This window comes from Phalacrocorax aristotelis, chromosome 14 (genome assembly GCF_949628215.1).
Source record: "Phalacrocorax aristotelis chromosome 14, bGulAri2.1, whole genome shotgun sequence".
NCBI lineage: Eukaryota > Metazoa > Chordata > Aves > Suliformes > Phalacrocoracidae > Phalacrocorax > Phalacrocorax aristotelis.
In genome coordinates, this window is record NC_134289.1 from 1316668 (window position 1) to 1330440 (window position 13773).

A 13773-nucleotide genomic window follows, 5' to 3' on the forward strand; every position below is an offset into this window, starting at 1 on the left:
CTCTATCATTCACTGATGCATTTCAGTGCAAGTTATGCACTTGTTTAAAGTTTGATTAAATCAAAGAAGGACCCGGCTAGACTTTGAACATCAAAGCAGTAAGATTCTCAACTCCTGTATTTGTAGATGGGCACAAATCTGGCACTTGCTGCACAGAGACACAGCTGTGGCAAGGCAGCAACCAGAGCATCCCTGCCCATGGGAAGCACGGCATTGCCCTGGACTAGCTGGTAGCCAGGGTTTTGGGGCACAGCTGGATGTTTGCTAAGCTGTCGTGACATGGCTAGCAGTGGAGCAGTTTAACGTGTAAGGCTTGTCAGAGTCAACTTGTATATATTGTTAATATATAGGTGGTGGGTTGACCTTGGCCAGCTCCTAGATGCCCTCCCAGCCACTCTTTCATGCTCCCTCTTCAACAGGACAGGGAGAAAATAAAGTGAGAAAGCTCATGGATTGAGATAAAGACAGGGAGGTTGCTTACCGATTACCATCACAGCAAAAAGAGACTCAACTTGGGGAAAATTAATTTAACTTACTGCCAACTAAAATGGGTTCACATGGTGAGAAATAAAAACAAAGACTAAAATGACAACTTCCACCAACTCCCCTTTTTTTCCCAGGCTCAACTTCACTCCTTCATTCCCAGCTGCCCCTGTAGCGCTCAGGGGTAAAGGTGGGGAATGGGGGTTCCCGTCAGCCTGTAACCGCCCTGCTCTGCTGTTCCTTCCTCCCACACCTTTCCCTGCCCCACCGAGGTCTCCCCATGGGTTGCAGGGGAAGGTCTGCTCTAGCACCTGGAGTTCCTCCTCCCCCCCTCCTCCTCCTCGGTGCTCACAGGGCTGTCCCTCACACTTTTTTTCCCCTCATTTTTCTCCTGTTTGGAGTCCTAAATCCATTTCCCCAGAGGCATCACCATCGGGGCTGAGGGGCTCAGCTGCGCCTGGCCGTGGGGCTGTTGGAACTGGCCATGCCCACCCTGGGGCAGCCCCAGCCTCTCCTCGCAGAGCCTCGCTGCTGCCGCCGGGCGCGGGCACCCCATGCAGTACAACTGACAAGCGTGTCTGTCTCCGATTCGAAGCAGGCAGCACCGAAGCCGCTCTCGCTATGTGCTCCAACCTGGCCAAAATACGTGGCTGAGTGGTGGAAGGTGGACGCACCAGGCTGGGTTTTATCCCTTCCTCGTGGGGTGTGGGGCTGCGTGTGTGGATGTGCCCCTAGGGACAGAGCTCCTGGGGCAGCTACCTACGGGTGGGACTTGTCTTTCTGGGCAGAGGAGTTCATGGTTCAGTATCTCGGAGCATGGTCAAAGCCGCTGTGTAACATAGCCCTGAAAACGTAGCTGTTTGCACAGTGTTGCAGCGATGGTCTGCACAGCTCCGACCAGTGGCTTAGAGTTACACAACCTGCTGGCCAAGGGCAGTGGGAAGCATCTGTAACACAGTGGTGACTGTGCTCGGTCAGAATCCTGCATAGTTAATTAAAAATACTGATCAGTGATGTATCATTTTGGTATTTAATGAACTCTCTCAGTTAACACAGAAGCTGTTTCAATTAAACTGTATCTGGCAATTTCTGGTAGGAGTCTCTAAAAATGTTCGGAGTTTGCCAGCCCCGCAAGAAGCAGCTCATTGTGCATGCTTGTTTTTCTTCTCCCTCCTTTCCCCTGCCAAGACAAAAAAAGAAAAAATTGGGACATCTCCCTTTGCCCTGAAGTGGTTCCGTTACGTCAGCCCTAAAGCTGGAGATTTACCAACTTTGCTAAAGGGCTTACGGGGAGGAAATCTGCCCCTGCGGTGTAACGCTTGGTCTCCTCGGGGCTTTGTTCTGGGGAGGGGTACAGATATAACATTCAGGAGAGAAGGCAGATGGGTCGCTGCACAAAGATGCAAGAGAAAGGCCACTTTAAGCTAAATTTTAAATCTCGTTCAACTTCTGGCTACCTTTCTAATTTCGGAGCAGTGGAATAGCAAGTGTGCGTACGACATGGTCTATGCAGGGTCTGTAGAGGGTGTCAGCGATTCCAGAAGAGCTTGCAGCTTGCTACCTGGAATGCTTTTTGCTGGATACTTGGGTTAGTCGGAGGGTTTGCCAGGTTTCCTTGGTGGGTTTTGTAGCCTCCTGTATTGCCCTGGTTTACTAGTCTGAAGTGGGATCGGGTTTATCTGTGTGAACGACAGCATTGATGCAGCCTTCAATAGAGTTGTGTACATCAGTTTTCTCCCAGAGTTATTCTCTCTGAACATTTTCTGTTCTCTCTCTACAAAGGTAGCAAACCGCACAACAGCAGGGATGCTCCAGGGGTGGGTATTGCGCTTGGCAGGAGCAGTTACCATCCCAGAATTTGTCATCCTCTTCTAGAGGACACAGTATCACTAGGGGATTATGAGTCGTCTTTTTATGTGGAGTGTGCACTGATATCTTACTGTTTTGTTTTTCATAAAACACTTGGGCTACTTGTAAAGAAATTATTTAGCTTTCGTTCTGTTAATGTGCCAGCCTGCTTTATTTTTAATGCAGAATGAAAAATATGTCCTGAAGCTTTTAAAGGAGCAAAGGGAGGTTATTAAAGCTAGAGAACACACAGTGTAGAAAATAGACATTGCTGGCTGCCTTGTGTTTGTTGATTTATTGATTTTGACTGGCTTTGATGACCTTTTTCCCCCCCTCGCATTGCAGGAGCTCTATTACTACTGTTTACATTGAGGTCCTTCCGCCCAACAACCAGAGCCCTCCCCGCTTTCCCCAGCTGATGTACAGCCTTGAAGTCAGCGAGGCCATGAGAATTGGAGCCGTTTTGTTAAACCTGCAGGTACAGATGCTTCCCTGTAAGGCTTTACCACGTTCCTTCTGTTTGAGTCCATGCCATACAGAACCCGGTCCTCACATACAGGGGGAAAGGACAATTTATAGAGGCTGAAAGTTATTTAATTGTCATAAACGGCCCCTTTTACATGGACCGTATAGGAAAAGTGCTTACTTGGATATTTCTGTAGCTTCATTTTTGTGTTAAATGTGCTAAAAGGTACTGTTGGCTGCATATGGGACTGAAGTACATGAGAGAAAAAATTCATGAATGGCTCAAAACTTTCAAGCCCTGTGATTTCTTATGTTAAAATATCTATGTACATATTTGCCAGCAAATGAGAGGAGCTTAGGACTTTCTGCACCTCATTAATAAGGAATTTCAGCAAGATTTTTGGCACTCAGCTTTCTTTAGCCTGGCGATTTTGAAAAGCATCTGAAGATATTTACTCCCCTTGGTGTATGTGACAGCTGCTGTTGAACAAAAAGCAGAGGTGCCTGTACTGACCACCCGATACAGCTCTGCAAGTGGAAGCAGTGAAAGCACATTAGTCCAGTGTCACTCATAAATAATGCTGCATTGGCACGCTTTGCAGGCCCAGGTTGCTCCTCTGTGTGCTGCTGCATGGTTAATATATCAGCTTTCTCCTAGTTTATTTACTGTTCCCTAAGTTTTTGCTGCAGTGTCTTCTGTCCACATATCTTGCAAGCCAGCTGTTTAAAATAGGTAGATAAATTACGACACTTTAGATGGGGTTTTTTGGGATCAGGAACTTAATATTCTTATGAAATAATTATGCCCTCAAGTCTAAAGCAGTAAACTCAGTGCAGCATGCACTCTTGAGCATGGTCCTCTCTCCCCTGTAAACATGATAGCTTTATTCAGACTTTGTATAAAGCCATTCAGAGGAAGAAGACTGGAGACACCTGAGCTAAACAGAAACCATAGAGGGCAATAGCCTTAACTGATCTAAGTCAGCGTAGCTCTGTTGAAGCCTGATGAACTCCGTGGAATTAGGTCAGTTCATATCAGCTGAAGCGTGTGGCTCTGTGTGTTTTGCACATTCAGTAAATGCACAGGGGAAAAAACATAATCTACCCCAAAGCTTGTGAAATAAAGGAACTTTAATTGAGTCACTGGTGCAGGTGAATGGGTAAATGTCTATTAAAATCGTTTGCTGATGAAAGATTAAGATTGTTATGGATGGTTAAGCTGATACAGTCACCTGCACTGAGGGAGGATGACTCATTTAGCTCGGTGCTGAAAATTAACTTCTGGCATGTCTGTAACGCCTGTGTTGAGTTCAGAAATGAAGAGCTGTGCTGTTCAGGAGCCGTCTGCTCACTGGTGGGGACATGCTTGGTTTTGGAAACCCCACAGAGCAACAGGAGCCAGGAGCATGCTGAGAAACATTTGTGTTTACTTGACAGGTGTTGGAATATATGGCTGAAGGCCTGGGTGATCTTCGGGAGCAGAGAAACTATTAGCAGGTTTTAGTATTTAAAGATTTTTATGCAATTTAAATGTGGTTAGAAAGCAAACCTCATCGTTGGAATAACCTGTCTGCTTCAATGTTTCACTAAACCCCAAACATTTTGGCTGGATTTTGTTTTCCTTTTCCAACGATCCCTGGTAGTGTAAACTGACTAATCTGGGAAAGACGGCCCGGGCAGGGCAGGGGAGCTGGAAACTCGTCGGGCCAGCCGGGATGCCGGTGAGCGTTTGGCGGCACCGCAGTGGCGGCAGTTCTCGGGAGCACGGTCTCTCGCTCCGTGCCCAGGATCCCCGGAAATGACCAGTTACTGTGTTTGGGAAAGAGCCAAATGCATCAGTTAAAGAGCTTTGGAAACACATAGAAAAACTTTTCTACTTTTTGTTACTGCCTCGTAGATTTATCTTGTATTACCACTATGCTATGCAAGGCTTGGATTCAGCTAGGTAATGTCTGTTTATGAAAAATACTTCATTGTTACCTCACAAATACATTTGGCTTCCTCTCTAGGGGATTAGTCAAAGACTGTATCTCTTGTAGGGCTGGTGGTCCTGGACCTGAAACACGACGGGCTGTCTTTATAGTGCTAGTTCGGCTGCCTCATTCTGCATTAATATGCCTGTCTGTATTAAAGGACTTCTGGTGTGTGGAGTCTATTTCTGTCTTCATCTTTTTTTATTCCCCGTGTAAAATTGGCCAGGATATTTTAAACATTCATAAACTGAGTACTTAACGCTAATGAAATCTTGTGCTGTCTTTTCCGGGCAAACAGAAAGTTACCAGTTAGGCATCTTGGGGGTTTTTGTGTCATTTTAACAAAAGCTTAAGGTATTGCCTGTGTTCCATATGAAATATTACCAGTCCTCAAATATTTCACAAGTGTTCTCATGTAAATTTTCACACTGATTTTTTTCTTTCATGAGTAGCCTTATCAATGCATATTAAGTGTTTTGGACTTAAGGTATGTTTTAGCTGGTGCAGTAGGGTTCAGAGGTTATGCTTTTATGGCTCTCTCTTAATAATATTTTGTTAGTGTTGCATACAGCACGAGGGTTATAAGAACTGGGGAAGAGCAAACAAGTTATTCTAAATATTCCAGAGTTAGCAAATCTGAAGATCTGTAAAACATCAGTGTCAATAGCAGTGCAAATGCAGGCGTTTTAAATTTGCCTATTAGACTTTGAAATACATGTTCTAAAAATAAAATATACTTTCTCTTTTTCCGTTAAAATTTTTCACGTGGATGATGGAAGGTTATATTTTCATTTTATACTATTATTTATCTTATAATATACCCAGTTGATTGTGACTGGTGTTTTAACTAACAACTTTTGAGATTAAGTAATGCAATATTAAATGATCTCTACAGTATTAATTTGTAAATAAACCTCAGAGTTTATTGCATGCCTGGGAGGCATTTCTTGCTTCGTGTTCTGCCAGCCATTATTAATTAAAATATGCAAATGGTGTAATTTTTCTGGGAGTCTGCAAAACAAATGGGCCCATTATCACAGTCCAGTTATGTGCTGAACAAGGAAGCAACATGAAATTATCGTGTACAATTTATGAAGTCACTGTATACAATTTATCTGGAAAACAGTAGGTATAGATTGCTCTTTTCTCATGTGCGAGTCTTCAGTGTTTTTCTTATGCACGCAGTAACTTGCTGTTCTTCGGCTTTAAAAAAGACGGAAGTTTTTTAAAACAATGTTAAAATTTTTCCCGATTTCTTAAGTATGTTGATTAAAAAGTACATTTTCTTTGGACATAAGGAAAAAATTAAATGGACACGAACCAGTCTATTATCTTCTGTCTTTTTTAAAGTCTCTTGTCTTGCCATGAATTAATGTAGACCATAAACAAACCTCTGAGATACCCTTAAATGTGAAGTGAGGACAGGATCCACTGCAGGTAAGGTAAAATGAATGCAAGGAGCCTCTAAAGATAGAAGCAACAATGTGATTCTGGTGATTTACGATCTACCGATAGTCCTCAGAGATGCCAACTAGTCAGGTTTTCTGTATTCGATATTTGTATAGTTTCATATTCTCGGCTAACCCTTTTTCACTTGTCTTTACTGACCGTTCATATCTTCAGCATAAGAACATCTCAGTTCCACTCGCACCCGCTAACGTGTTGGCACCTCCTGTCACTCGGTGCCATCTGTGGACTTTATAAGTAAATTTTCTATTCTGTCACTGATGGTAATGAACATATTGATAGGTATTGGAAGAAACATACACCCCTTTGCAGAATTTAGTCAATACTAAATGCTACCCGCTGGTGTCTGACCTTAATTTTTATGATCAGGTTTATTCTTGCTTGATTCCGTCTTCCATTTGGAGACCAGGCTGCCTAAACTTGTTTGTGAAAATTTCACGTAAGGCCGTGTGAAAAGCCTTGCAGTGGCTAAGATGCATTATTACATCCACAGCATTTTTTCCCTATTTACAAGACCTGTTGCCCCGTTGTAAAAAAGATTAGATTGCTTCGACAGACTTTGTTCTTGAGAAATTTAGCTTCCTGTTATCCATCTCCATATTGTCATCACAGGTAGTTACGAATAATTTGATAATTTTTGGTTTTCTGGGAATTACGCTCTACCTGTCTGGTCTGTGATTTCCTGGCTCGTTCCTCTGTGAAAGATGTACCTTGTGTTTGCCCTTCAGCACGTTTGTCCTCTGTGAGTTTTCAAAGAAAGCTGCTAATGGCTTTGAGATTGCTTCAGCCTGTGTTTTTATACACTAGGATGAATTTCATCAGGCTTTAATTTCAGCAAATGATTTAAAGATGATCTATTTATGTACGTATTCTCTGCCTTATTCTTTCCCTATTCTCATCTGAGATTTTACCCCTTTGTTGCCATGCTTAATTTTGTTAGCTGCTTGATTGCAGCTGAAATGCAAGGTGTGTTAGCTCTTTGATCTTCTCAACGTCATCCTTCTGCTTCAATACCATGGCACGGTAGCACGCTGCTCAAGTGTCCTCTGTAATTTAAACATTTCTTTTTTATCCTTTGTATTCTTTTCTGTTGCTGTTACAGTTTTGCCTCAACTTTTTCTCACTTTAACCCCATATAGTTGTGCTTGCTTTTTCTTTGTGCTGGTCCCCTTCATCTGATTTAGCCACTATTTTCTATATGCTTCCTTTGGTTAAGGCAAGTTATCTTTTACTAGATTCCCTGTTCTGCCTGCACACTGGAATAATGTGTGCTTCTGTTCTCAGTATTGGGGGGGTGGTTGGTTTTACCTTATTTTTTGGGGTTTTTTTTTGTCTTAAGAACTGCTTTTTAGCTGGTCAGCCTAAAGATACACAGTTCTTGAATGTGGTCTAAAGGAATGCTGATGGAAAATAGATAAGAAAAAGGATGGTTGTTGAAAGATGAGAAACACAAAAATAGTCTGTCGTCTTTTTAATTTTGACCTGTCTCCTATTAAATCCCATGTGTTCTTTGAACTTGTTGGTTGGCCTTCTTGCAATTCTCATAGCAGTGTTTTTATTCTTTTTCCTGCAATAACATGCTTAATCACTATAGATTTTGGATGCTAAATAGCTGTAACGGTGAGACAGTTCGGTAGATGGCATTTTCTCTGAAAAGCAACTGATAGTCCTTTGGAGGAAAAGGTGTGTGTCCACTTGACAAAAAAAAACCCCAAACAACAATTACATGTCCATTTTTAGAAATAGATTAGCCAAAGCTTATCTTCAAAAGGAGTTTGCTCAACTTCTGCAAAGCTGCTCTGTCATCTAGTAGGTGGAATATACTTGTTTTGGGGCTGTTAATAGTCCTTCTGGAAGGTCTCATCCCGATCTTCAGTCCCCCCTCCGAAGCAAATTGTGATGGAAGGTGAGTGCTGCAATGTCTCCGCTGCTCAAAGGAGCGTCAGGAAGAGGATTGGGTTTCTGGCAAACTAACAGGAAGAAAAATCTGGATAAGAAGTGGAAATAAAGAACAGGAAGAAAGGAGACAAAACGTTCAGTCTAGTCAGTCTGTAGCTTCACGAAAATAAAAGTAATTGAATAAAACCTGAATTTCATACTTGTGATGCTGTGTGTTTATGTGTAGCAGTAATTTGAAGGTCTGTATTCAGGGTACTGTATTTTCTCTGTAGGGTAGGAATTCTGGTGGGCTACAGCTTGTCTGTAATTGCCACTGTTGCCTTAGAAATAGAGAAGTTGGCGTCATTCCTTTAGACAACTTTAACAGAGCTTCAGGGGTTAATTTTCCAGTTTGTAAATTGAAGGAAAGAAAAGAAAGCTTTGCAACTGACTTCATTTTATCCTCTTTTTTCCTAAAGGCTTTTGATAGAGAGGGTGACCCGATAAGATACCTCATTCAGAATGGAGATCCTCAACAAGTTTTTAATCTCTCTCAAAGGTAAGTGGAAACCCCTTAGAAAATAGACATGTAACTTTTCAGTCAAGTGAATACATAGGCCGAGAGCCAAAGAAAGGGCTTGTAATCAGACATACTCAGCTGTTTCTTAGATTGGCTTTTAGACGTTAATGAGAGCTCCGTGAATGCTATTGCACTCTGGAATTTTTCACAGGGGACTATTTATTTATTTTAAACACTTTAGTAGGTAAAACTCACTGAGGTGGAAAAGTTCTATTTAAAAGGGTGACCATGGATTAATTAAAAACCTTTTACTTGTCAGCTCTTGAGTAATGACAGGGACGATTTTTGCTTTGGTTTCCTGCCTTCAAGTGTTTTAGTCGGTAGTGGAAAGTCTTTTGGCATTGTTTTAAAATCTCTTTTCCTTAAATTGAAAACCAATTTAAATAGAGGTAAGAAGAGAGGGTACGTTATGAAATAATAAGCACCAGGTAGGTCTGTGCCTGTCCCACCACTCCCTCCTTTATTTTACCCAAGCAGCTATTATTTACACTCCAAAGTATCATTTTTCTTTGCAGGAAGACGGGAGGGTGGTGAGCTGATGTCCCAGTGTAGATGGTGGGACAAAAGAAACCTGGGGCTTATTTGTTCATGGTGTGGGTATAATTGCAAAAAAATTGTTCTAATTTGGTGGAGGGAGAGATTGCACTAAAACAGGTCTGTGTGTTTGGGGTAAGCTCTAGGTTACTCGCTGTGCTAAATCTCCTGTATACAGAGACTCAAATAACTTCTGAAACAATGTGAAAAAAGCCTTGAAGATCCCAAGAGATGCTGATGATGTGATGCTGTTCTTCCCCAGGATTGAGGGGACCTCTCATACTACAGACAAGGCAAGGAAAGGGACAGCTTAGACAGAGGAGGCGGCTTCAGTGAGGGGGCGAGGGCAGGAAACGGTGTTGGGCTGCAGGTTTTATTCGTTGCTTAGGGCTTGAGCTTTCAGCACAGATCAGGGAAGGTGTGCTTTGCTCATCGGCTGAGAAGGAGCGCTAGGAGTCGTACCTCCAGCAGCGCAGCACAGATTTGTAGGGTGATGCTAGCAATCCTCCTCTTAACATAGAGAAACTTGGTCTGACCTACTCTGTGACCTTTAGAACTTGAATAATGAGGAGTGTGCCTGGCTACATGAGAGATGCTCCAAAACAGGGTTACTTGATGGGTAGCTGTTTTGTATAGTTTGTGCTTATCACAGCACTGTTCACGTCACACCGTAAAAATCCTGACAGTTCTCCATACTAGAGAGACTTTAAAACTGTGTGCAAATTCAGGCCAACTTATGGCCTGCCATACCAGTGGTGGTGTAGGTATTCTAGAGGTCGGATCCTAGGCAGCTCCTGTGTTGTCCAGCTTTGGGTGTAAATGGTGTGGCAATACCCACAAGTCAAGCTGTTAGGGATGGCATGTGGATTCAGTCAGAAAACAACTGAGAAGTCTCTGGTGTGCTCTCTGAAAGCTGCAGGCACAGCACACCCTTATGTCTCCACGGGCAGTGTTGCAGCAGGTGCAGGTGTCACCTCCCAGGGCCTGTCGGGGTGGCTGGGAGCCCTCCTCCATCCCACCCGCCTCTGGGGCCCTTCGTGGGCAGCCTGACATCCCCCCGACACGTGTCTGACATCACGGCACGCGGAGGGGATCGGTGCACGCTCAGGCCTGCGTTTGTCTTTTTGATCTGTTGCCTCTTGGTAAAAAGGAGAACTCTTTGAAGTGTTTTTTCATTCCCGCTCTTCTTGCATCTGTTTTCTTGGAAATTGTTTGTGCAAAGTTTTCTTCAGCCTTTTGCACATTTTTTTTCTAGATGCTGAAATGTCTTGATGGGAGATTAAAGTAGGATTAATATTAAACAAAGCATGTAGTTAATGTGAGTGGCATATTAAGGCTACAGGAATGAATCTCAACGTTACATAAATACAGTTTTTAGATCCTTTAAGGCCGAGGCAGAGACCGTGAACATGATTCGCGCTCTTCCTTTTTCTCATCTGGATTATTTTTCTGGAGCATGTCAGTTAATCCCTGTGTAATTCTCTGAGTACTGAATGTTACCAGTTTCGCATCTACCTACTTGATCTCTCTTAACCTCGATCTGAAGATTGTGAGATGGTTTTGTTCTTTCCTCTTGGGCAATACACCATGAGCGCTCTCTGTAGTAATTCAGTGTCTCCTTATGTTCCCCCCTGAAAGCGATGATTGGGGTATTAAATGAATGTGAGTACATCTGAATCCTTGAGTAAAACATGGGACGTTTTATAAATTGGCCTGTCTCTTGAATGATGTTCATCTATTGAAATGGAGACAGTAGACTGAATTTTTCAAGCGGTAGGAGGGAGGAGATTAAAAAGGTGGTATGATAGTGCAAAAATTTGAACGGATACGTGCAGCTAAAGGTCAGTGTTAGTAAAGCAGTATTTGTTATCAATATTTTATTGCATATATACATGCGTTTTAGTGTGCGTGTATATGTAAATAGAAAATACGTATATTGTGATTTATTTTCTGTATATATGTAATTTGAACATTTATATGTGTATAATCATATGGATGTATGTATACGCATATTTTAATGCTATATAGGTGGAGTTTCATGGGTGAAGCTGCTTAGCCACGCAACAAGAGGGTAAATGTCATCCTGGGTCCATGTTTGCTGGCGCATATTTGTTAAATAGCATATGGTTTGGGTGGTATTTAAGAGAGACCTGCTTTTGTTACATACTTGACCATGTTCCAAGTAGACACCAAAATCCTGGAAATGAAATGCAGATCTTTAGTGCTGGTCACAGAAGTACCACTTGTGCCAGTTCAGTTAAGCAGAATTTAGCCTGCTCAGACGGGATTGTCAACTCAAAGGTGCTCTTCTGATGCTTCTTAATAGAAAAGTAGTGAGTCCACAGGTGGGATCTTGTCTTTGTGTTGCTACAGCACACCTACAGGTAGTGTCCAGACTTCTGCATGAGGAAATTAGATAATCCTAAAGACAAAATCTAGGTGGTTTTATCTGTCAGCAGTTATAGGAATTTGCAATGCTTCCAAACAGCATTTTTTGAAGTTTTTATTTGGGTTTTTTTTTTGTGCACGTTGCTTCCAAATAGCCCTTCACGTGTCATCTTTTTTAAACGGGCATCAATAATCACAGTATCCCGATTCGTTTTCCACAACTTTTGTGCCTGTGTTAATATTTTGTTACTAGGGAATATCTGTGCTTGCCCTGAAAGGGCGTTAGCTGCTTGCAGCGCTTCTACCGCAGTTACACCAGGTCAGTAGCCCTTCCCTATAAAACCTGACGGAGCCTCCTACTTAAGGCCGTCCGTGTTGTATTCCTGGAGCTTACTGCTGCAATCCTGTCAGGACTATCAGGGATTCCGCTGTGATTAACAGACTGCTTGTGATTCTCTCGTCTCATTTATTATAGCACGAAGCTTTCTAACCAGTGAGGGTCCTGTGTTCAGTGTAGGTCTGTCTTTTGTTTAATCCTGTAGCTCACTGGGTTGTTATTTTAATCCTAAATTATACATGTATCGAAGAGGAATGCATTAGAAATTGGCTCATGGTTTTCATTAGCCTTTACCTACACAAAACATGCTTTTAGTTGTAATAAAGCCTACAAGCTTATGAACTTGTTCAAAGGGAAACCTTTGTGTAATGCAAAGTAGTGGAACAAAAGTGCTTGTAGATGTCTTAAAACTGTTGTGATAACGTTTTATGTTTTTGTTTTATTACTAGTTCTGGACTGCTAGCCTTAGGAAAGCCCTTGGACAGAGAAAGCACTGATCGCTATATTCTGATTGTTACAGCCTCGGATGGCAGACCAGATGGGGTGAGTCTCCTGTGAAAGTTTAAGAAAACGGGCTATTACAATACATAGTTAGGCACTTGAGGTAGTCTAATTGTAGTATCTTTTATATGGGTCTTGATCAAATATATCTGTAATCTGCAACGATTTTCCTTTATCTGAAAAAGGTTTGTGCAGAGAAAGCCCGTACATCACTGGGGTAACGTCCCTTGGTCCTGAAACGGAGTGACTTTGCTGCTGCTTCTGCCTTTTTGTTATTCTTCCACAAGAACCAATGCAGTTAAGGTTTTGTGTTACTCAGATATGTGCATCTTCTTAATGCTTCCTCTCTGTGCTATTAAATAACCCGTCTTCCTTTCTACCTTCTCCTAAAGCTCAGTTATGTGGCAGCTATATTATAGATTTGTACTTTGTCTAGTCAAATGCACTGAACTTCTTTCAGAACTGACAGATCAAAGCACTGTCTAGCTTCCATTTTTTTAAGCTCTCAGGAAAAATCTGGAAAAGTGCCCATGTAAATTCTCTTTAAAAAATAAAACTCTCTTTATTGGGAGGTATTTCTAAGTCTTCTATGCTTGCATTGATCAGGTGTGCAGCGACCCCACAATTAAACCAACAAACTACTGCTCACATTTGTGTTTAATATAACAAAATTGTGATTTTGAGTTTTCCTAATAAAAAATGGAGGGCTATTTAAGGACAGGTATTTATTTATCAAGCAGAGGCAATGGAATTAGGTTTTCTAAAAGTCTGCAGCAATCCCAACAGGGAGAACTTACAGTTTGCTGTTGAATTGTGCAAGGTACCTGGGAGTGCAGCAGTTCTGCTATGGACTTGTGCCATGGAATAATAGCATAGGTCGAGCAGAATTCTCTAAGTATCTGACCTTAAAATTACAGTATGCAAGGGCAGATGTAAAACCATATATCCACATTGCCTGGGCTGTTCTAGGAGGCAGAGTTCAGCTTTGAGATGGAAACAAAGAAATGTTTGACAGTTTGATAATGAGCGATGATGAAACCTCTTCAGTTTGGACCCTTACCCTGTCTTCACTGCAGCAGAAGAAAATCTTACGTATTATTTCTGTGGCATGCTCTTTTCCCTATTTTAGCTTCCTCACCTTATAAGATTTGCCTTCCTGCTCAGTATTTACCCATAATTTTTTTTCCCGAAAGTATTGAGAGAGTATTAGACCTTTATGCACTTCTATGGCAATATGGAGTAACTATAACAGAGCCTATGCCTCTTCCATTAAAAAATCTTGCTACAGTTATTCTTCAGTAATTCATCTTAATATTTTG

At 42.0% G+C, this 13773-nt stretch overlaps 1 protein-coding gene across 5 annotated transcripts in view; it reads left to right on the forward strand.

Moving 5' to 3' along the window:
• The window catches only part of PCDH15 (protocadherin related 15), a 695790-nt gene that overhangs the window by 523628 nt on the left and 158389 nt on the right, over window positions 1-13773 (forward strand). For all 5 annotated transcript variants that reach the window (XM_075109425.1, XM_075109424.1, XM_075109422.1 and 2 more), the window contains 3 exons: window positions 2677-2809; window positions 8594-8673; window positions 12403-12496. In XM_075109425.1, the coding sequence (XP_074965526.1) occupies window positions 2677-2809; window positions 8594-8673; window positions 12403-12496 (307 nt within the window). The remainder of the gene's footprint in view (window positions 1-2676; window positions 2810-8593; window positions 8674-12402; window positions 12497-13773) is intronic.